Source organism: Marmota flaviventris, chromosome 5 (assembly GCF_047511675.1).
Source record: "Marmota flaviventris isolate mMarFla1 chromosome 5, mMarFla1.hap1, whole genome shotgun sequence".
Classification (NCBI taxonomy): Eukaryota; Metazoa; Chordata; class Mammalia; order Rodentia; family Sciuridae; genus Marmota; species Marmota flaviventris.
In genome coordinates, this window is record NC_092502.1 from 100,511,409 (window position 1) to 100,533,193 (window position 21,785).

The 21,785-nt window shown below is 39.1% G+C and overlaps 1 protein-coding gene across 8 annotated transcripts in view; it reads right to left on the reverse strand.

Moving 5' to 3' along the window:
- Positions 1 to 15,678, reverse strand: part of Atg10 (autophagy related 10) — a 304,230-nt gene extending 288,552 nt beyond the window's left edge. For 6 of the 8 annotated variants that reach the window (XM_071612448.1, XM_071612445.1, XM_071612446.1 and 3 more), the window contains exon 1: positions 464 to 577. In XM_071612448.1, the coding sequence (XP_071468549.1) occupies positions 464 to 479 (16 nt within the window). In that variant the 5' untranslated portion in view covers positions 480 to 577. Of the gene's footprint in view, positions 1 to 463; positions 584 to 15,609 lie in introns of those variants that run through there. The other 2 variants (XM_071612449.1, XM_027927557.2) reach the window with 1 other exon arrangement.
- Between the last annotated feature and the right edge of the window lie 6,107 nt (positions 15,679 to 21,785).

Below are 21,785 nucleotides of genomic sequence, written 5' to 3' on the forward strand. Positions count from 1 at the left end.
AGGGAAGATGGGAGGGGAGGGGAGGGGAGGGGGGATAGTAGGGGATAGGAAAGGTAGCAGAATACAACAGTCACTAATATGGCATTATGTAAAAATGTGGATGTGTAACCAATGTGATTCTGCAATTTGTATTTGGGGTAAAAATGGGAGTTCATAACCCACTTGAATCAAATGTATGAAAGATGATATGTCATGAGCTTTGTAATGTTTTTTTTTCTTTTTTTTTTAAAGAGAGAGAGAATTTTTTTAATGTTTATTTTTTTTTTTTTAGTTTTCGGCGGACACAACATCTTTGTTTGTATGTGGTGCTGAGGATCGAACCCGGGCCGCACGCATGCCAGGCGAGCGCGCTACCGCTTGAGCCACATCCCCAGCCCAAACTTTGTAATGTTTTGAACAGCAAATTAAAAAAAAAAAAAAGTATCCCTAAACTGAAATAGGAAATAAAATTTTCTATTCTTACCTTTGATGATCTCCATTCCCAACCATCACCTATCTGTTGTGAATGTTTAATGAATTCTGAACAATGATGCTGGAATGTTTTTTCTCCAAAAAATTCATCTTCTTCCATTTTAAATGATAGCTGCAATATAAAAACTCAGTATTGGCAACAGCTTGAGAACAAATACTGAAAGAAATTCTGTTAATTGGTTTATTTCTTTAAACAAAGTTTGAGCTATACAATAATACAGAAAATAACCTCATGGCCATTCCAAAAAATGGTCTGTTTCCATCTTTCACACCCTGTTCTCATTTCCTTTATCAGTCAACAAGAAAACTCAAAACCTAGATTTGTAACAAATATGTATATAGAGGGGTTTTTTCCCTCTGTTTGATTTTTGGTTTGTTTAGTTTGGTTTTTGGTGTTTTGTTTTTGTTTTTGTTTTTGATTTTTTTGTTTGTTTGAGTTCTGGGATCGAGTTCAGGGCCTCATGCATGCTAAAAATGTATGCTACCACTGAACTACACTCTCAGCCGCGCATCTATGTTTTTAATAATGACAAGGGTGATGTTGAATATAGCATAAGTCCTCACTATTATATTTTACTAGAACCTATACTTAGTAAAAAGTTTATTTTGACCCAATGTGGTGAACATCCCTATAATCCCAGCCATGGGAGGGGGCAGGGTGCTGACACAGAAGGTTCACAAGTTCCAGGCCAGCCTGTGCAACTTAGGGAGATCCTATCTAAAATTAAAAAATTAAAAGGCTGGGATGTAGCTCAGTGGTTGAGTGCCTGTAAGTTCAATCACCAATACTGGGGGAAAAAAACTATTTGGACCCAGGGTCAATAATCTGTCTATAATAGCTGATTTCCAAATCAGTGTTCTGATTATTCAGATTTGGTAGGTACAGCCTATATAAGAATATATTCATTCGTCCAACAAATACACATTGAGTATATATTAAATAGTAGGCATTGTGCTTATATAATGGTTAAATATTTTTTTAAATGAAAAAATATATATATTCCTTGAACAAAGGGAGATAAGTAAGAAAAACAATTATAGTAGAAACTTTCACTCTCTTCCTCCCCACCCTGCTCTCTTTTGGTACTGAGGATTGAACCCAGAGGCACTATATCACTGAGCTATATCCCCCAGCTCTTTTTATTTTTTATTTTGAGACAGGGTCTTGTTGTGTTGCTTAGGACCTAAGTTGCTGAGGCTGGCTTAGAACTTGTGTTCCTCCTTCCTCAGCCTTCTGAGTTGCTGAGATGACAGACATGTGTCACCATGCCCAGCTACAATAAAAACTCTCTTAACTAATCTCCATTCAACAACATACTAGATTAACTGTCACAATGTCCAGTCTCTTTCTGTAACACTAACTAATGTCTGCAGTATGCCAAACATGAAGCATCCCTGCTCCCATCATGATAGGGGTTTTGGCACAGAAGGATGGACTTCAACAATACACTAGACATCTTGCCCCTTTCAAGTGAAGAAAAGGCATTTGATATCTATAAAATTCAGAGAAGTCTTTAAAAGGAGACTGAAAATTAAGGAAGAAGTCACAAGACATTTTGATGCAGGGGCAGGTAACATGCTGTAGAGAGTAAGAGTTCGGAGAAAGGGGAACATCCAAGAAAACTAGTGTAGATTTGGAATTGCTGGTGAGGAAAATGGAAGGTCAACATTAAGTTGCTGAGGCTGGCCTGGAACCTGTGATCCTGTTGCCTCATTCTCCCAAGTCACTGAGATTTTAGGTGTGCACCACTGCGTGTGGCAAGAGGACAGCATGAAGGATGAGCAGATGGAAGTGAAGATTCAACATGGGTAGAGACCATGTATTTATAGTGCCACACTCTGAATTGTTGAGATTGTCTTCAGAGTGTTCAGCCTCCCCCTCTCCAAGTATGGGAATCAGCACAGAGAAGGTACATTATTAATAATATAAAGTTGGAGGCTGGGGATATAGTTGTATACTAAAGCACTTGCCTACTATGTGGGAAGCCCTGATTCAATCCACAGCACCACTAAAAAAAAAAGTTGTGTTTTTGCTGGGTTGATTCAATAAAAGGACAAGAGTGTAGGTGGTGAAAGGAAATGCTTGTGAGAATAGCTCAAAAATCTAGATTAGGTAGGAAAGAGGTTGAAGGGACTGAGAAAACATAGAAGAATTGGAGATGCCAAAAAGGTCTGGGCATAGGGACGCACACCTGTAATCCCAGTGACTCAAGAAGATCTCAAGTTTGAGGCAAACCTCAAAGCAATTCAGCAAGACCCTCAACAACATAGTGAGACCCTATCTTGTAATCAAAAAATAAATAATTAAAAGAGCTGGGGATTTAGCTCAGTGGTAGAGGACACCGGGGTTCAAAAAAAAGGATATAGAAAAATTAAAGAACTTAAAATTAAAAGTAAAAGGAGAGAAATGGAAAAATGGGAAGACTATATAGATATTAGAATCTGATGGTATCAGCTGTGAGTACCATGGGAGTGAGTACATATTGTAGTTTGGAGATGAACATGATGAGAGATCTGGAATTTTAAAGAAACATGAGGCTTGGATCCTTCTCAAGGTGACACTAAAGGTTATACCACTAAACAGAGATAGCAGGTAAGAAGAAAAACTGACCTTGCCATAACTTGTAGAACTGAATTACATGAGCCTCAAAGGAGTAGGGCCTTTTACATGAGGTTGAAGGAAGTAGTCACCAAACATTGGTATCAGGAAATTGGGGGCTATCAGCAATCTTCACATCCAGAGTCATGTGAGATGGAGAAAACAGTAGCTTCCACTTAAAGGGCTTCAGAGTTTTTTTGAAAGCCCACTTTCTTTTAAAGCTTGGGATGAAGCTCAGTGGTAGAGCACTTGCCTGGCCCTGGATTCAATTACTAGCATTACAAAACACACTTAATACAATCTAGTTTGTAGAGGCACTAATAAAGATATTACTATTATTTGAGATTTATATATGAAAACCAATCCACATTGTATGAACCATCCCCCAAGCTGGAGATACACAAGGCATAGTGTGGTATGGGAACCATTAGCTAAATGTTTCTCTTTTGACCACAGAATTCAGTTTCCTAGAAACACTTTTTAACATACACCACAGAATATGTAGTAGGTGGGCTGAGTTAAGATAAATTTCTTTACTATGAATATGTGCTTCTGGGAGAGTGGGAGAACAGGCTGGGAAGAGAAAGCACCAACGCAGGAGGGTAATACAGAAGACACAATTGCAGGGACTCCCACTGAGGCATTCATCAAAATTCCTAAATGTAAGTGAAATCTCCAGGTTACACACAGAATTCTGGTTTTAAAGTTGTCAAAATTCAATGCAGACAAAAGTTGAGAAAGTGACATCACAAAAATACTTTAAAAAAAAAAAAGCAGTTAACCAAACAAAAGTGGGGAGATGATGGGAACAGAATGTGTGAAAGACTGCATAAAGAGAAAGTTTTTTTAATTGAGGAACTCTTGTTTGAAATTTAGAGGTGGAGAGAGGGTATTGGGAAAACTTGTGTTGATAAAGACCAGGGTCCCTAGCCTGAGGGCTCATAGGAGTTTTGAAAGTGGAAGTACACTAATCAGATTTGCATTCTGACTTCCAGTGATTCTGCAGTCTTGCCTGAAGCAATGAAACAGGTGAAAGTCTTTTATGGTAATCCAAGAGACAATGTGATGCTAAATAAAGCCAAAGATTACTGGTAGAGCAGAAGAGGAGGGAAGAATTCAGAAAACACTGGTACCAGGAAAAAAAAAAAATATATATATATATATATCCTCTATCTTCACTTGTTTTTGGTACTGGGGAATTGAACCCAGAGGCACTTTACCACTGACCACATCCCCAGCCCTTTTTATTTTGAGTCAGGGTTTCACTAAGTTGTTTAGAGCCTTGCTTAGTTACTAACACTGGCCTAGAACTTGTGATCCTCCTGATTCAGCTTCTGGAGTTGCTGGGATTATAGGATGCATCACCCAGGCATGGCTTCAATTGTCCTTAATTGACTTAAAAATCAATAATTTGGGGAGATCACACAGCTGGGCAATATATTATTACTCCATCACTAGTTTTGCTGTAGATTATGCCCAACCATTGACTAGGTTTTTCTTTGGGGACCTGAAGTCAGTGCTGAAAACACTAACTCTTCATTTAGGCCTACAGATATCTGATGGGGGACTGGAAAGGAATGAAAAGACTTGGCATCCCTGTCTTCATATTGGGTCTGTCTCCTTTGTTGCCTTAATCTTTGGGTCAGATTCTACTCAGCTCTGCATGTAGACATGTTAATCATCTGAGAAATGTTTGTCCTAAACAGTAGTACAGGGCTATCTTGACCTAGACTTGTGTAGTCTCCCTCCCCCACGCCACTCTTCCTCGAAGGCACCTACCAGCCACCATAACTGGAAACACCAGACTATAAAAGGAATGACAAAAGGTGGCACTCAAGTTCCTGGAAGATTGCCATTGATTCCCAGAAAAGACATGAATATTCCTCCCCTTTATTAGCTTATCCCTCTCCCTCATTATTCCTATCCAGTATCTGTAGCCTTTCCGCCCACTGAAATTGAGAAGCTGATTTGTAAGCAAAGCTCCCTCTTCTCCATTCTTCAGCCACTGAATAAATCCTTTCTCCCTAACACTCCTCTCTGACATTGGTTTCTCAGTGAGATGAGACTCTAAACCTGGGTTTCATAACTTTTTTTTTTTTCTTTTTGGTACCAGGGATTTTACCCTGGGGTTCCTTACCACTCAACTTTATCCCCAGTCTTTTTTATTTTTTTTTATTTTGAGACAAGTTACCAAGAGTGGCCTCAAACTTACTATTCTCCTGCCTCAGGTTTCCAAGTCTCTACGATTACAGGTGTGTACCACTGTGCCTGGCATCAGTATCATTTTGATAATATACTCATTACTGCTGACAAGCTTTGGTATGTGAGGGAGAAGGAAGAGAAAAGATTAAAAAATGGTTCCAAGTTTCTTGCTGTATGTGGTGGTGTACTGACTACAACAGAAATCCCTAGAGGAAGAACAAGTTTTAGAGAGGTAGGATTCGTTTAGCCAAAAATGAATTGCAGTTTGAAATGTCTGTGGGATGTGCAAGTAAAGGAGTCTAGCAGGCATTTTGAGATAAGCCTTGAACTCAGAAGAAAAGAAAAATCTAGGCTGGAAATAGTGACTCTATATCAGCATCACATAGATGGCAAAAGAACCTATTCCATCCCTCAGAGCTAGGATGCAGAGCTAAATTGGAAACTGGGTGTGGTGGTGCAAGCCTGTAATCCCAGTGACTTGGAAGGCTGAAGCAGGAGGATCACAAGTTTAAAACCAGCATGGGCAACATAGTGAGACCATGTCACAAAAAAAACAAAAAAGGGCTGGGGGTGTAGTTCAGTACCCCAATACTGAAAATAAAATAGAAGACTGACATGGAAAGTCAGAATAGTTCATCCAACTGTATGATGATTATCCTGAGATCTATTAACAGGTACTAAATCAAAGAAAATTTGACTTTTGTATTTTATTTATTTATTTATTTGGTACCTGGATTGAACCCAGAGGCATTTAACCACTGAGCCAGGTCCCTAGCCCTTTTTATTTTCTATACTGAGACAGGATCTCACTAAGTTTCTTAGGGCCTCACTAAATTCTGAGGCTGATCTCAAACTTTCTATCCTCCTGCCAGAGCCTCCCAAGTCACTAGGATTATAGACATGCACCACCATGGTGCCTGACTGTAAGCAAGCACTTTTTTATTTTTTTTAGTTGTTGATGAACCTTTATTTAATGAACTTATCAATATGCAGTACTGAGAATCGAACCCAGTGCCTCAAACATGCCAGGCAAGTGCTCTACCACTGAGCCATAACCCCAGCCCCCTAAGCATGCTCTTTTTTTTTTTTTTTTTTTTGCATGCTCTTAATAACAAAAGAGAACAAGTAAACATACTTATTTCTTAAGCCCTCCAGTTACTTAGGATTTACTGAAATATTGAAAATGTTAGTTGAAACATAAAATTTCACTCAATAGCCACAGTTTATCTAATTAACAGCACTGTGCTACAAGCAAGATGACTCAATATCAAAACACTAATTAATATTTAGTTGAAGACTTTTTAAATCATCTACAGACTAGGCTTTGCTGAAGGATGTTATATACAGTAATACAAACATTGCTTGATTACAAAATCAGAAACTATAATATATATTAAAAAGATATCTATCTCAACTTGAATCACCATAATGTACAATAATGAAATACCATTGAATAATTGTTTCTTTGATTAAGAATATTTCAAGTCATTAAAGATGAAAATATAATTCAATCAACACTTTCATACATACTTTTCAAGTTGTTTTACTCTTTGATCCTCTATCAAACTCACTGACTATTTAAAGCAGAAATTATAATCTTAGAGCTTCCTATTATGAGATAGCTAAAAATTGAGCAAAAAATAGGAATAACTATAACTGCAGTTTATTAAGCAAGAATAATCCTTACTTAGCAAATGAAAAACCCAAGACATGTGAAGTGCCCTGTGTTTCCAGATTTAAGCAATCTTAAACTAAATTCAGAACAGTTAACAACAGAACACATGTGAACTGCTGGTAAAAAGACAAATTTCAATACTGATCTCATCTTAAACAATAAACCTCTCATTTCTAATTTTAAGTAAGACTTAGAAAATGATTCAGAGCTCCTGTCATAAAGTATAAATTGTTAATACATCTATTTTGCTTGATTCTTACTCTAAATGAAAAGATTTGGTTTTGGGGGTTTGTTTTCAAAATATTTTTTCAACTGCTTCAATAGATTTTAAAGATTGGGGAGAAATGACTTTTCCCTACCAGGTAAGACTAGTCTTTCCAAACTATAGGTTAACCCTCAGACAAGACAATATGAAGAAACTTACTCTGGTGCTATCCAAAAATGTCTTTTCAGAAAAGCAGACCCAGTGAATTCTAACTTTATTTATAATCATTGTTCAAATTATTCTTTTCAATTAAAAACTTTTTTTCACTACCACACTCTCCATATATTGTTTGTGATATTTTTTTATATTAGGGATTGAACCCCCATGGGACACTTATCCACTAAGATACATCCCCAACATACCAAGCCCCATTTTATTTTGGGGCAGGGTCTTGCTAAATTGCTTAGGTTGATCTTAAACTTGGTATCCTCCTGCCTCAGCCTTCCATGTGCCACCATGCCTGGCTTATATGTGATTTTTAATCTAATGGGAGGGGGGTTGTTTTGTTTTTGTAGCATTGGGGATTAAGACCAGGGCCACTTTACCACTGAGCTACATATCCAGTCTTTTATTATTGTTTTCTTTATTTTTAATTTTGAGACAGGATCTGAGGCTGATGTAGAATATCCAGTCCTCCTGTCTTAGCCTCCAGAGTTTGTTAGAATTACAGGCATGAACCACCACACTGGCTAATTTTTTTGCTTTTTTTGTTGTTGTTTTGTGTTGTTGTTGTTGTTTTTGTCAAAAAAAATCTATCTTTTCTCAGCTTTTTTTTTTTTTTTTTGGTGGCACCAGGCACTGAATCCTGGGCTTCATACACTTACTTAAGTAAGCACTATACCACTGAGCCATATTCCCAATCCAAGACATTTCTTTTGATGAATCTATAAATCAGTGTGTATCAGAATCAAAATTGAGACCAAATCACTGTAATAAATATAACTAAATTTCTCAGAATTTAAGATCATTTACAAAACTGTGAATATCACAGAACATGCTATGTATTTTAAATATTTAAGATCATTTTTGACTAATAAAGTTAGGCAACTTCCTCTACTTGTCCTTCCTAACAAGAATTTTACTTTACTATAAATATAGGAATGGATTATTTTGATCAATTCATTACCTTAATGACAATTTGGCTTGAATTCACTTAGATTGGTTAACCACTTACCTAGCAAGTTCCTTGTGCAGAAGTCTTCCAGTTTTAGAGAGCAAGGAGACTCCCAGGGTACAATTTAAATGTGGAATCCTAGGCCCTAGCCAAAAAGACTACCTGATTCTGCAGGCCCCAAAATATGCATTTTTAATCAGTATCAGAGAAAACCTGAGGGATACTCATGCTAGAAAACTGAGACCAAGCCACATCTATAATCCCAGCAATCTGGGAGGCTGAAGCAGGAGAATCACAAGTTCAAAGCCAGCTTCAGCAATTTACCAATGCCCTAAGCAACAAAGTGAGGCCCTGTCTTAAAATTTTAAAAAATAAAATGAAAAATATGGGATTTAGCTTGGTAGTAAAGTGCCTCTGGGTTCAATGGAAACAGAGAAAGACCAAATCAATGAACCATTTTGATAGAGTTAATGAAAAACCTGAATTTTAAGGTATTTGGCAGCCTGTGTGGGGCATGGAAGGCATAGACCTGGGCAATCCAATAAAGAGCTCAGGGAAGCATCCAAAAAGGGGCATTCTATTCAGTTTTTTTTTTTTTTTTTTTTTTTTTTATCATAAGGATAAAACTCAGGGAGTGGAGGGTTTAACACCAAACTACATCCCCATTTTTATTTTTTATTTTGAGACAGGGTCTCAGTTTCTCAGGGCCTCCCTAAATTATGAAGGCTGGCCTCAAACTTGCAATCTTCCTGCCTCATCCTCCAAGTCACTGAGATTATAGGTATGCACCACCACACCCAGCAGTCAGTCCAGTCAGTCTTGACAGCAGGGTTCAGTTCTCTCTCTCTTCCATAACATATATCCCAAATCAAAGTTAAACAGGAGGCAATATTGTACCTGGACTGGAAGTGAAGAATCTCTATTGGTTGCTGATGTTTGCTCTGACTTACATAGCAGGACATCCCATTAGGAAGAAGATAAGAAGACATTTCACTTCACCATTCTGTATTCCCTTCAGAGAAATACTTTGAGCTGCACTTTCTCTATTGGTTTCCAACACCCATTGGTGATCCTCTTTGTGTGTGTGTGTGTGTGTGTGTGTGTGTGTGTCATATATATATATATATATATATATATATATATATATATATAGTAGTATTTGGACACAATATCTTTATTTTTATGTGATGCTGAGGATCGAACTCAATGCCTCACACGTGCAAAGTGGGCGCTCTACCACGGAGCTACAGCCCCAGCCCCAGTAATCCTCCTTTAAAGCAGTTCTCTCTCAATAATGTAACATGCATGGCTATAAATAAAAAGTAAAGCCATGTGGTAAACTGAAGGCTGTGATACCAAGTCAGTAGTAAGCAAAGTACAATGGCACATGCCCATTACCCCAACCACTCAGGAGGCTGAGGCAAGGAGGATCACAAGTGCGAGGCCAGTCTGGGCAAATTAGCAAGACCCAGTCTCTAAATTAAAAGTAAAAAGGACTGAAAATTATGAAACCAGCCCAGGTGTCCATCAATAATGGATAAAGGAAAAAAATGTGGTTTTCAGAAAAAATAAAAAGACAATTTATTGCTTTGCTAGCAAAGGAGAAACACAGAGTACTCCTGTCCCAAAGGCTGTGATTCTGCCCATCAGCAGGAACAGGGGCTTTTATAGAAGTGATTCAGAGAAAATGAGATTTGGGAGATGAGAGCAGGAAGGAGAAAATCAGGGAAAAGAAGATGAGGGAGGAGAAGGTTAGGGAAAAGAAGATCAAGGAGGAGAAGATCAGGGAGAAGGAGATTGGGAAAAAGAAAAAAAAAAAGGTAAGTTTCAAAGCCATAAGGGATATGGTCAAAGCATCAAGTAAACTCCTGTTACAACTGATTTAGCAAGGCCCTAAGCAACTTAGTGACACCCTGTCTCAAAATGTTTTTAAAAGGGCTGGGGATGTGACTCAGTGGTTAAGTGCTCCAGATGCAATCCCCAGTACCAAATAAATAAATAAATTATCAATTGGAAAGGAAAGTTTCTTCTGAGTACAGGAAAAAAAAAAAAATCTACCCATTATAAATTTGGTCATAGACATCCTCCTGCTCTCCAACCTAACATCTAGAGGAAGAATCTAAATGTAGTAAGGGAGCTGAAGGGGCACTTGCTCACTCTGACCATCAACCCCTCTCCAGAGGAGTCCCTTGTCAAGGTGAGTGAACCAAAACTATCAATATCAACATGGAATCAAGAGGAAGCACTTACGTATGAAAACAGGGACACTTTCATAAAGTATAAGAGAAAAGGCTTGTTTCTGTAATGGGCTTAAACTGAGTATCAGGGGAAATTTTAGGAATTATCTATAAAAGAACCTAGCCCTGTGACCCATATCTATAATCCCAGCTACTCAAGAAGGTAAGGCAGGAGGATAGAAAGTTCAAGGCAAGTTGGGGCAATTTAGGGAGACCCAGCCTCTAAATAAAATTAAAGGACTGGAGATGTAGCTCAGTGGTAGAGCACTCTGGGTTCACTTCCCAGTACTGGGGGTGGAGGGAGCCTTGAAAAAAGAATTATCTAAAATAGAAAACAAGGAAACAGATAAGGCAGCTGAGGATATAGCTCTGTGTTAGAGTGCCTCTGGGTTAAATCCCCATTACCTCAGAAAGAAAGACAGGAGGGAAGAAGGGAGGGAAAGAAAGAGAGAATGAAAGAGGAGTCACAGTTTACTATTACCTTTTAGCGCTCAGGGAGCTGGTATAATAAACATCCTACAAAGTGTAGGGCAGTCCCACACAATGAAGAACTGTCCATAAAAATGCCACTACAACAGGGCACAGTGGCTCACACCTATAATCCCACCAATTTGAGAGGCCGAGGAAAAAGGATTACAAATTCAAGGCCAGTCTCAGCAATTTAGTGGCAAACTCAATAATTTAGCCAGAATCTGTCTCAAAATTTTAAAATTTAAAAACGGACTGAGGATATAGCTCAGTGGTAAAGTGTCCCTGCATCCAATTCCCAGTCCAAACAAACCAACCAACCAAAAACAAAAACAAAAAAACACTTTTGGTCCTTTGATAAACACTGGAAAGTTGGTTATGGCTTAACAAGTACAAGTTTGGAGAACTTAACTCTAGGGCTTCTCAAGAGTATCCTTTAACATTTTTTTTTTTTAAATTACAAATTGCATTTCACTCAGCAAATATTTACTTCCAAGCATAAGAAGATAAACTGAGGCACATTAAAATTTTAAAGAATTTATTTGGGTAGACAGCAGTTCATAAATTAGGCAGCTTCAGAATGCAAGTAGTTTGGGGCTCCATCAAACAAACACAGGGAAAGGTTTTTATGAAGTAAATACAGAGCAAGGCAATATTTGACTGGCTAAAATGGAACAGTAGCCTTATTTATTTTATTCCAGTTGAAAGCCTTTAGAAGTTAGTTGGTGGTTTAAGTTTATGTTTTCATTTTACTCAAATATGACAATTTACAGAGTTCAATGAGGTTTGTATAAGTGGAAATTCATAGTACTAGAGCCTTCTCAGACAATGGATTCACAATGATTTTCACACAGAAAATGCTTTTTGTAGAGCAAGTAGCATTTCCTTCTTTAATTTCACAACCATGAAAATCATATTGGCTGTGGCCTACCTTTAAAAACTATACCAAGAAAAAAAAAAGTTAGCTTTTCACAAAAAATATTTCAATGTCATTTATCCTAATCTCACCTTTCTATTCCAAACTTCATATTTTCATGACCCTGTTATCTTTCTTTTCTTCCTGTGGTACTAGGAATTGAACCCTGAGGTGCTCTACCATTGAGGTACATCTCCAGGCCCACTTTTTAAAAAGTTTTCATTTCGAGACAGAGTTTCTATATAAATTGCCAAGGCTGGCCATGAACTTGTGATCTTCCTACCCCAGCCTCTAGAGTAGCTGGGGTTACATGCAAGCACCATGGCATACAGTTTATTCTGCATGCTATTACATATGTTTATAAGCTACCTCAAATACTTTTGGAATAAAATAGGATATAAACTTAAAACTATAATCAACAGAGAAAAATGGATAATAGGAATAGTCAGGATAATAGTAGCACAGTCAGCTTAGGAGGCTGAGTCAAGAGAATTTCAAGTTCAAGTTCAGCCCAGGCAATCTAGCGAGACCCTGTCTGGAAAAAAATAAAACAAGGTGAAGATGTAGCTTAGCAGTAAAGAGCCCATGGATTCATTCTCTAGCACTGCAAAAACTAGTACATGCTTTTTACCTTCAACAGTTTGTAATCAAATTTTTTTAAAAAAGCTTCAAGCTGAAGAACATTAGAGAATAAGACAGTAAAAAGTGATGACAAATTATATAATCATCATATAAAGACTGTGTATGGATTAAAACAATAATTTAAAATAGCATATATTAAGCCTTTATCAAGAACTGTGGTAACTCCAATCCTCATAGCACTTAGGTAAATTGTTATGTTTTGCTCTGTTTGAGGGGAAAGGGGGGTATCAGAAATTGAAACCAGGAGCACTCACCCCTGAGCCACATCCCCAGTTCTTTTTTAATTTGTTTGTTTGTTTGTTTTTGACAGGGTTTTGCTAAATTCCTGACGAACTTGATAAGTTGCTGAGGCTGGCCTCAAACTTTCAATTCTCCTGCCTCCTTAGCCACAGGTATTGCAGGCATGTGCCACTGCACCTGGCCTAATATTTTTGTTTTCTTATTTGTACTACTGGGGTCAAACCCAGGACCTCTTATATGTCTGGGAAGCACTTTAACAGTGAGCCACACTCCCAGCCCCAAGATAATAGCTATTAAGGGTGGCCTAGGGTAGTATGTACCCAGAATCATGCCCTAGAAGACTTAGATTTCAGCTAATCCCTGACTTATAAGAGGCAATCAAAAGAAAGCAGTAAGGTAGAAATAGGAGTGGGGGTGGCAGTGAACATAGGAACAGGTTAAAATGACATTAAGTAAGCAAGTAAAGAGACTAACTAGAGAGAAGATTGAGGATTACAGGAAAATCTGGGAGGCAGGGAACAAGCAGTTTATAAATGGCCTTAAAACTCAAAAGAGATTCCATTTAAAACAGTGAACAATAAGAAACCATTGTAGGTTATTGAGCTCAAAAAGGATATTAAAAAGGTTTTCTTGGAAAGATATTACATAACAGTGATATAAAATAATCCTAACTTCAAAGCTAAATTCATATTAGTAATTACTCTTCTTGGATCCTATAACTAATGCAATCAGACACTTCAAGGCCTGGGATGCCAGGAACATTAGAGAAGCCTCTGCTGCTGCCTATTTCTAGCAACTTCTCTGCAAGCAGGATACCTTCAGGTAGTTTATTTTCCATTCCCCTACTTTCCAGTTGTTTTATACCCAGCCTGCTTGACCCCTAATACATTTGTTTTCAACAGATGATCTCTATATCTCTTCTTATATGGTTCCTGATTATATTTATGATTCAAATACAACCTCTAAGGTCCTAAACATATCTGGAGGCTTCAAAGATATTGATAATAAAAGCAACCCTAATCCAAAGCAATCTACTTATATAAGTTTCATCCTACTTGTTTTTCCTAAAATGGTGCTTTCTCAGAAACTTACTAAGCATTAGGAACTGCTATCAAGATACAATTTCACAAAACATTATGCCTAGCCACATGAGGTAGTCCATGCCTGTAATCCTAGCAAACCAGGAGACTGAGGCAGGAAGATCTCAAGTTGCACAGCCTGGGCAGTTTAGTGAGACACTGTCTCAAAATAAAAATAAAAAATAAAATATAAAACATCTGGGGGTGTAGCTCAGTGGTAGAGCACCCTTGGGTTAAATCCGAGCCCCCCCCCCCCCCCCCCCGGCACAATACACACACACACACAATGGTGTGTGTGTCCTCGTGCGCCTAATTCAATTGTCCCATCATCCAGCAAGATCTGTTAAGATTATGGTAAATAAAACAGAAGATGGTAGTTGGAAAGCTGGGGACAGGGAAATAATCTTGTAACATTTCCATATCCAAATGAATCCAGTTCAGAACTATTTCTACTAGTTTCCTCAATTAAAATACAAATTAACAATTTTAAACTGTGTACTTTGCAGACTTTAAATTTCTCAGTACTCAAGTTTCAATTTGGAAGCAAGGAGGGAGTGATTCTTCTACCTAGAACTCCATGATAGATTTGAGTAGTGCATAGGGCCTATGTTCTCCAGCCCTGAATAGCATAAATTTAAACCTTTGCCACTAAAAACTGGAGGCTGTTGTCAAACTATAATAGTTATAAACATGACTCAGACCAAGTGTGTCTTTAGCAAAGATATGCTGAACTGATAATGAAGGAGCAAGCTAAATGGTAAATTGAAGAAAATGATGGAGCCTGTGGTCCCAATTACTCCGGATCACTTGAGTCCAGGAATTGGGGCAACATAGCAAGACCTGGGCTCAAAAAAAAAAACCAAACAAAACAAAAAAAGCTTAAGATTGCTATCCTAAAAAACCACAACCTTTCAGGAGTTATATTCTCCCAGTCAGAAATAATTTGTATCTCAATTAGTCAACAAGATGTAATTATAGAAGTCTAAACCCCGAAACCTTAACCAATGCAATGTTATGTGGCCCTTATGAACAAAGCTCCCTTTTGGTTTTGAAAGGACATGTAGCCATCCTTCGACTTTATTTTCAAAATTTTCATAGTGAGTGAGTGTGTGTGTGTGTGTGTGTGTGTGTGTGCATATACTTTTTTAAACCACAACTAAAAATGTTTCTACAAGTCGGTTAACTATTCCTCATCACCTTATCCCACCTTTTGTTTTTATAAATTCTAGGAAGGGTGGTGCTAGCTATAAATATCAGAGTATTCCTCTTGCACTTAATGAATCTGAAACCCCTTCAAGTGGGACTCTCCAGTAATTTAATATCCTTTGTTTCAATGTTACACGCACAAAGACTGGCTATCTGTAAGACTTTTAAGACTGTTGACTACCCAAGGGTGAGGCCGCGAAGTGCCCCCCCCCCCCCCACCCCGGAGTGCTGAAGACACTGATTGCAAGACTGGGGCCCAAGGGGCGCTGGGTCGCGCGCCCTGGTCACTCGCCCAAGCAGCAGCTCCAGCGCGGAAGCCCGCGCGGGCCCGTGGTTCTGGGGCGAGGGCCCCGCTTCCCCGGCCTTTTGTTCCGGACTCGGCTGCTTCCCGCCCACCCACTCCCGCCCTTCCTCTCGGTCCTAGGAGTGGGGTGAGGACGGTGCGGGAAGCAGAGCTGGGAGAAGGATGGCTGCGTTGGCTGTGGGAATACTCACCCCGCTCCGCTCGGCCCCTGACCCCGCAGCCCAGCCAGGCGGGCGGGGCGACGGGGCTGGGGGAGGGGAGGCGGGGACCGGCACCTAGCGCCCCGTGAGGACACCGCCGCGCGTGCGGCCCCAGGGAGGAGGGACATAGGAGGTGGGCCCAAAGGGGCCGTGAGGGCGGCGGCGACCCAGCGAAACCCCACTCGGCGAGGGAGGCCCACCAGAAGGGCGCGTCCCCTCCCACGGCAGCCACCAACAACAACAAACGAGTCCGAGCATGCGTACTGGGTTTTCCCGCGCGCCTAGGGAAGCGCCCCGCGCAGGCCCGTGACGTCGTCGGCCGCGCGCTCAGGGCCGACCAGGCCGGGGCTTGGACGCGGTGTGCTGGGGTTAGACCCCTTTGCTGCGGGCGTAGACTGGAACCAAGGCCCCGCCCCTCACTTCGTTCGCGTGCCCCCTCGCTCTCCAGCCCGGCTAACCTGAGTTTGACTGAGCCCTTGGTGGAGGACAAAGGCGGCTCATTGCGGAGGAGGAGCTGAGGGCAGGGGGAAACTTGGGGGAAGGAGTACTAGCGGTTTCAAGGGTCCCTGCACGCTGTCCTCCAAGACATTTTCTAATATCGGGAATATAAAAGAATGATCAATGAAGAACAAGAGTAGAGCAACAGCAAGAATGTAGTGCCACTAGCATTCCCCTGAGAGGCTAGGAAGCCATGCCAGCGAACATTGCAAAAAGTAACCAGGAGCACCACCATTAAACGCATACACGTGTCCACCACTTGCTTAAGAATGGGGGAGAAGTTACGAATTCGAGTATCGACAGTAGTACCATCTGTGGCACACATCTCAGGGGGAAAAAAAAAAAGAGTGTGTGTGCGTACACGTTGGAGGAAAATAGTAGGAATAGGGAAAAGACTACAGAATGACTAGGAATTATAGGGGTGAGATAATAAACATCTCAGGGAAAACACATCTGCTCCTGTAAAACAATAGAATTGTAAAACAAAGGTGTAAACGCAGGTAAAGAAGTAATGAAAAACCTACCTTCAAACTTTCAGGGAATGGAGCCTGTGAGGTGGGGAAGGCCTGTAAACCCAGCTATTTGGGAGGCTCAGACAGGAGGATGTCTAGTTCAAGGCCAGCCTGGGCAACTTAGACTGTGTCTCAGAATTAAAAGGCGCTGGAGTTGTAGCTCAGTGGTGATCCTCCTGACTTCAACCCTCAGCACCAGGGTGAGGGGTGGGGAGTGGGGTAATTTCAGGGCATGGTTTTGATCCGGTAGACAGTCATATAAGAGATCCCCATTGGAGTAAACTAGGTAATAAGTACCCAGTACTGTTAATCCATAACCATTTCAAAATAAAAGCTTGTTTTTTAAAAGAACCATACTGATCAGTGGTAACCAGGAAGAAATTAACTGAAAATTGGCTTAAGGGAATTTGAAGGGATGATGGATCGGTTCTATATCTTGTTTGTACTGAGGATTAAGTCACTGCTTTCTTGGTCAAACCCCACAAAAAGTATGATTTTTGCATGTAAGATTTTAAAATTAATCTTTTAAAAAATATTGCTAGCAGAAAATAAACTTCAACTAACATTTTAGCAACTACAAAATGATTGGTAAGTGCTAGTTTAAATTATACATTTGATCTTTTTAAGTACAAGACAGTGAATTTTTTGTTTATTTTGCAGTAGGATTCAACCCAGGGGTGTATGTTTATTTTGAGACAGGGTCTCACTAAATTGCCCAGGCTGGCCTTGAACTGCCATTCTCTAGACTCAACTTCCAGAGTTGTCCAGATTACAAGCACGCCAGTTTACAGGAGTATGTAAAAATAATAATTCATAATATCCTCTAGATAGTGTGATCCTACACTGGGATATAAGTTTAAAATTACATGGTCAGTGTCTTATTTTTCTCAGTCTCATCAGTCCCTCTCATTTATACTTTCTGTTCATATCTCATAGGCTACACGAGATATAAAAAAGGTAGGAGGGGCTGGGGCTGTAGCTCAGTGGTAAAGTGCTTGCCTTGCATATGTAAGGCACTGGGTTTGATTCTCAGCACCACATAAAAATAAATAAAGATACTGTGTATTAATCTACAAATATATATATATATATATATATATATATATATATATATATATATATATATATATATATATGAAGGAAATGTAGCCATTTGCTCAGGTAAACCTTGACAGGGGGAGATTGTTTTATTTCTAAAAGAAAGGAGAATGGATACTGAGGGGGAAAATGCTATCTGGACTGCTGCTTGTAGTAGCAGATCTCTTCTACCACCTTCCAGGAGATCCTCAGGGAAATGTAAATTACATAAGAGTTACAGGAGGTAATCTGTTTGGATGGCAGAGATAAGAAACTTGCCTTCAAACTGTGTATGCATAATACTTAACCCAAATATATGAGAGAAAAAAAGCAATAGTTGGCAAACCTATGGAGACAGTAAAAAGATCAGTGGTTACCAGCCAGAGTTTGCCAGGAAGGAAGCAAAGAGGGGAGAGATGAACATGTGGAACATAGGACATTTATTAGGGCAGTGAAACTACAATGTGTGATAATGTAATGGTAAATATATGACATTTTGCATCTATCAAAATCCATAGAACTGTCCAACACAAAGAATGAACCTTAATATAAATTATGCACTTTTGTTAATAATAATGTGTCAATATTGGCTCATCAATTCTAACAAAATGTACCAATATATTAATAAAAGGGAAAACTATGAGTGCAGTAGACAGGAATTCTCAATGCAATCTGCTGAATTTTCTGTAAGCCAATTTTTTCCTAAAACAAAAAAAAAAATTAAAACTCTATTAATTTAAGAAAATGATACTGCCAAAAAGAAAATATATACATATATCCACATCAAAGAAAGAAAGAATTGGAGAATTAAAAACAACCACAGAAAGATGATTCAGTCTTTCTATCACACTACTTCTACCCATGAACTTTACTACACATGAAGTATAAATATATTTGGGGAGTTTGCATTATTTTTATATTTTCATAATTTTTCTGCAGGGGCACTTAACCATTAAACTATATCCCTAGTACCTTTGTTTTATTTTTGAGACAGGATCTTAACCATTAAGCTATATCCCTAGTACCTTTGTTTTATTTTTGAGACAGGATCTTGCTCAGTTGCTTAGGGCCTCACTAAATTGCCCAGGATGTCCTCAAAACTGCAACCCTCCTGCCTCAGCCTCTTGGGTTGCTAGGATTATAAGCGTCCACAACTGCACTGGCTAATTTGGGGGCATTTTATTTTACATAAATTATACCCCAAATTTTATTAAAATATAACTGGGTATGGTGGCACATGCCTATAATCCCAGCAACTCAGGAGGCTGAGGCAGGAGGGCCACCGATTCGAGGCCAATCTGGGCAATTTAGGGAGGCCATAAGCAATTTAGCAAGACCTGTCTCAAAAATTTAAAAAACCAAAAATAGGGCTAAGAATATATGTAGCACAGTGGTAATGTGCCCCATGAATACCAGAAAAAGAACAATGCCACCAAATCAAGTCTACAGTTTAATGAATTTTGGCTTGGGGAATGGTGTATGAGGTATACCTCTAAGCTACCTCCCTAGCCCTTTTTATTTTGAAACAGGGTCTCACTGAGTTGCTAGGGCCTTGCTAAAATTGTTGAGGCTGGCTTTGAATTTGCAGTCTTCCTGCCTTAGTCTCCTGAGTTGCTGGGATTATAGGCATGAGCTACTGTGACCTTCAATTTTGTGAATTTTAATGAAGATATCCACCTTTGTGCTATGATCTGATTGTTGTTGTTGTGCTGTGGTTGTTTTTTGTTTGTTAGTTTGTTTGTTTTTGTTTTTGATACTAGGGATTCAATCCAGGTGCTTAATCACTGAACTACCTCCTCAGCCCTTTTCATTTTGTGTTTTGAGACTGGATCTTGCCAAATTGCTTAGGGTTTCACTAAATTGCTGAGGCTTGCTTCAAATTTACAATCCTCCTGCCTCATCCTCCTAAATTGCTGGGATTACAGGTGTGCACCACCATGACTGATTGGTCTACATGTTTTTATTTCTCAAACATTCATATGCCAATTTCTTAACTCCCAAGGTGATGGTATGAGGAGGTGGAGCTTTTCAATGAACTCAGAACCAGATCCTTATAAGACATGAAATCTACTGGTAACCTGATCTTGAACTTTCCAACTTCCAGATCTGTGAGAAAAGGTTTTGTGTTATTTATAAGACACCCAGTTTATGGTGTTTTGTTATAGTAACACAAATGGACTGAGACATTATATAACCATATCCCAACCAAAATATAGAATATTTGCATCATCCAAAAGTGCTACCTCAAACTCTTTGCAGTTAATCCCTCCCCACACCTACAGACCCTTAGCAACCACCCATTTACTTAGAGTAGTCATTCTAGATTTGTTTTGCCAATACTAGAAAATGGTATCATGCAATATGTGTATGTCAGCATAATGTTCTTGAGATTAATTTGTGTTGTTGCATTTATTGCTAATTAATTCCTTTTATAACTGAGTAGTATTCCATTGCACAAATATACCACAATTTTCTTAAACATTCATCTGGGAAGGGTATTTAGGTTGCTTCCAGCTTTGGGCTATTATGAAGAAAGCTGTTATTAATAGTTATATACAAGTATTTTTGTGTACACATATTTTGATTTTTCTTGAGTAAACACCTAAGGGTAGACATACATTCTGTGATCAATATAGAAATAAAAGTTGTATTTTACTCTTCTATATTGATCACATTCCTTAGCTTGGAGCTTGTCTTATTTGATGATTCTAATTTAGAGATATTTTTGTTGCTGAATTTAGCTATCTTTATGAAATTGAACATGTTTAATAGTTACTGTCCCCCACACACAAGGGATTAAACCCAGGGGCTCTCTACCACTAAACTACATCCCCTGCCTATTTGTTTATTTATTTATAATGGAGATTGAACCCAGAGGTGCTCTACCACTGAGTCATATCCCCAGCCCTTTTTATTTTTTTCTCTAGAGACAGGGTCTTGCTAAGTTGCCTAGGGTTTCACTAAATTGCTGAGGCTGGGTTGGAACTTGTGATCCTCCTGTCTCAGGCTCCCAAATGGCTGGGATTGCAGGCATGTACCACTACACCCAGATTATAATTTGATTTTTAGTAGTAGGCATATGTTATGGTTTAGATGTGGTATCCCCTAAAAGCTCATGTGAAAGACAATGCAAGAAGGTTCAGAGGAGAAGTGATTGGATTGAGTCTTAACCCAATCAATGAATTAATCCCCTGATAGGGATTAAGTGAATGGTAACTGAAGTGGTAGGGCGGGGCTGGAGGAAGTGGTTCATTGGGGATGGGGCTTTGGGGTATATATTTTGTATCTGGGAGAGTGGAGTCTCTCTCTGTTGTCTGATCACCATATGAGCCACTTCCCTCTGCCACACTCTTGATGTTCTGCCTCACCTGGAGCCCAAAGAATGGAGGTGGCCTTCTATAGACTAAGACCTCTGAAACTGTAAGCCCTTAAATAAACTCTTCCTCCTTTACAGTGTTTCTGGTCTGGTCCTTTAGTCATAGCAGTGAGAAAAAGCTGACTAAAACAGGATATGTAATACAGTATGTAAAATTGAGAACTGAGATATGACACTTAAGGATTCAAATATGAATATTGAAATAGCAAAAGAGGGCAGTAAGGTTTTTAAAAATTTTTTATTTGTTCTTTTTAGTTATACATGACAGTAGAATGGATCTTGATATATCAAACATGCATGGAGCATAACTTCCCATTTTTGCCATTGTACATGATGTGGAGCAATTTATTCTATTCTCTTATATTCCCGTCCCCCACCCTTTTCTTCATTCCCCTGCCCTTTCCTCCTTCCCCTTTGTCTAATCCAGTGAACTTCTATAGTAAGTTTTTAATGACAGTCTATTATTTTATAATTATCTTTGTTTCCTTAAAAATACTTTAGAAATTTTCTGAAGTCTACCTAAGAATTAGTTGTAAAGACTTTGTTGTTAACCAGGTGTGGGGGCACACACCTGTAATTCAGCAGTTGGAGACACTGAGGCAGGAGGATTACAAGTTTCAGGCTAGCCTCAGCAACTTAGCAAGACTCTGTCTCAAAATAAAATAAAAAAATGAAAAGGACATGGGATATAGCTCAGTGGTAAT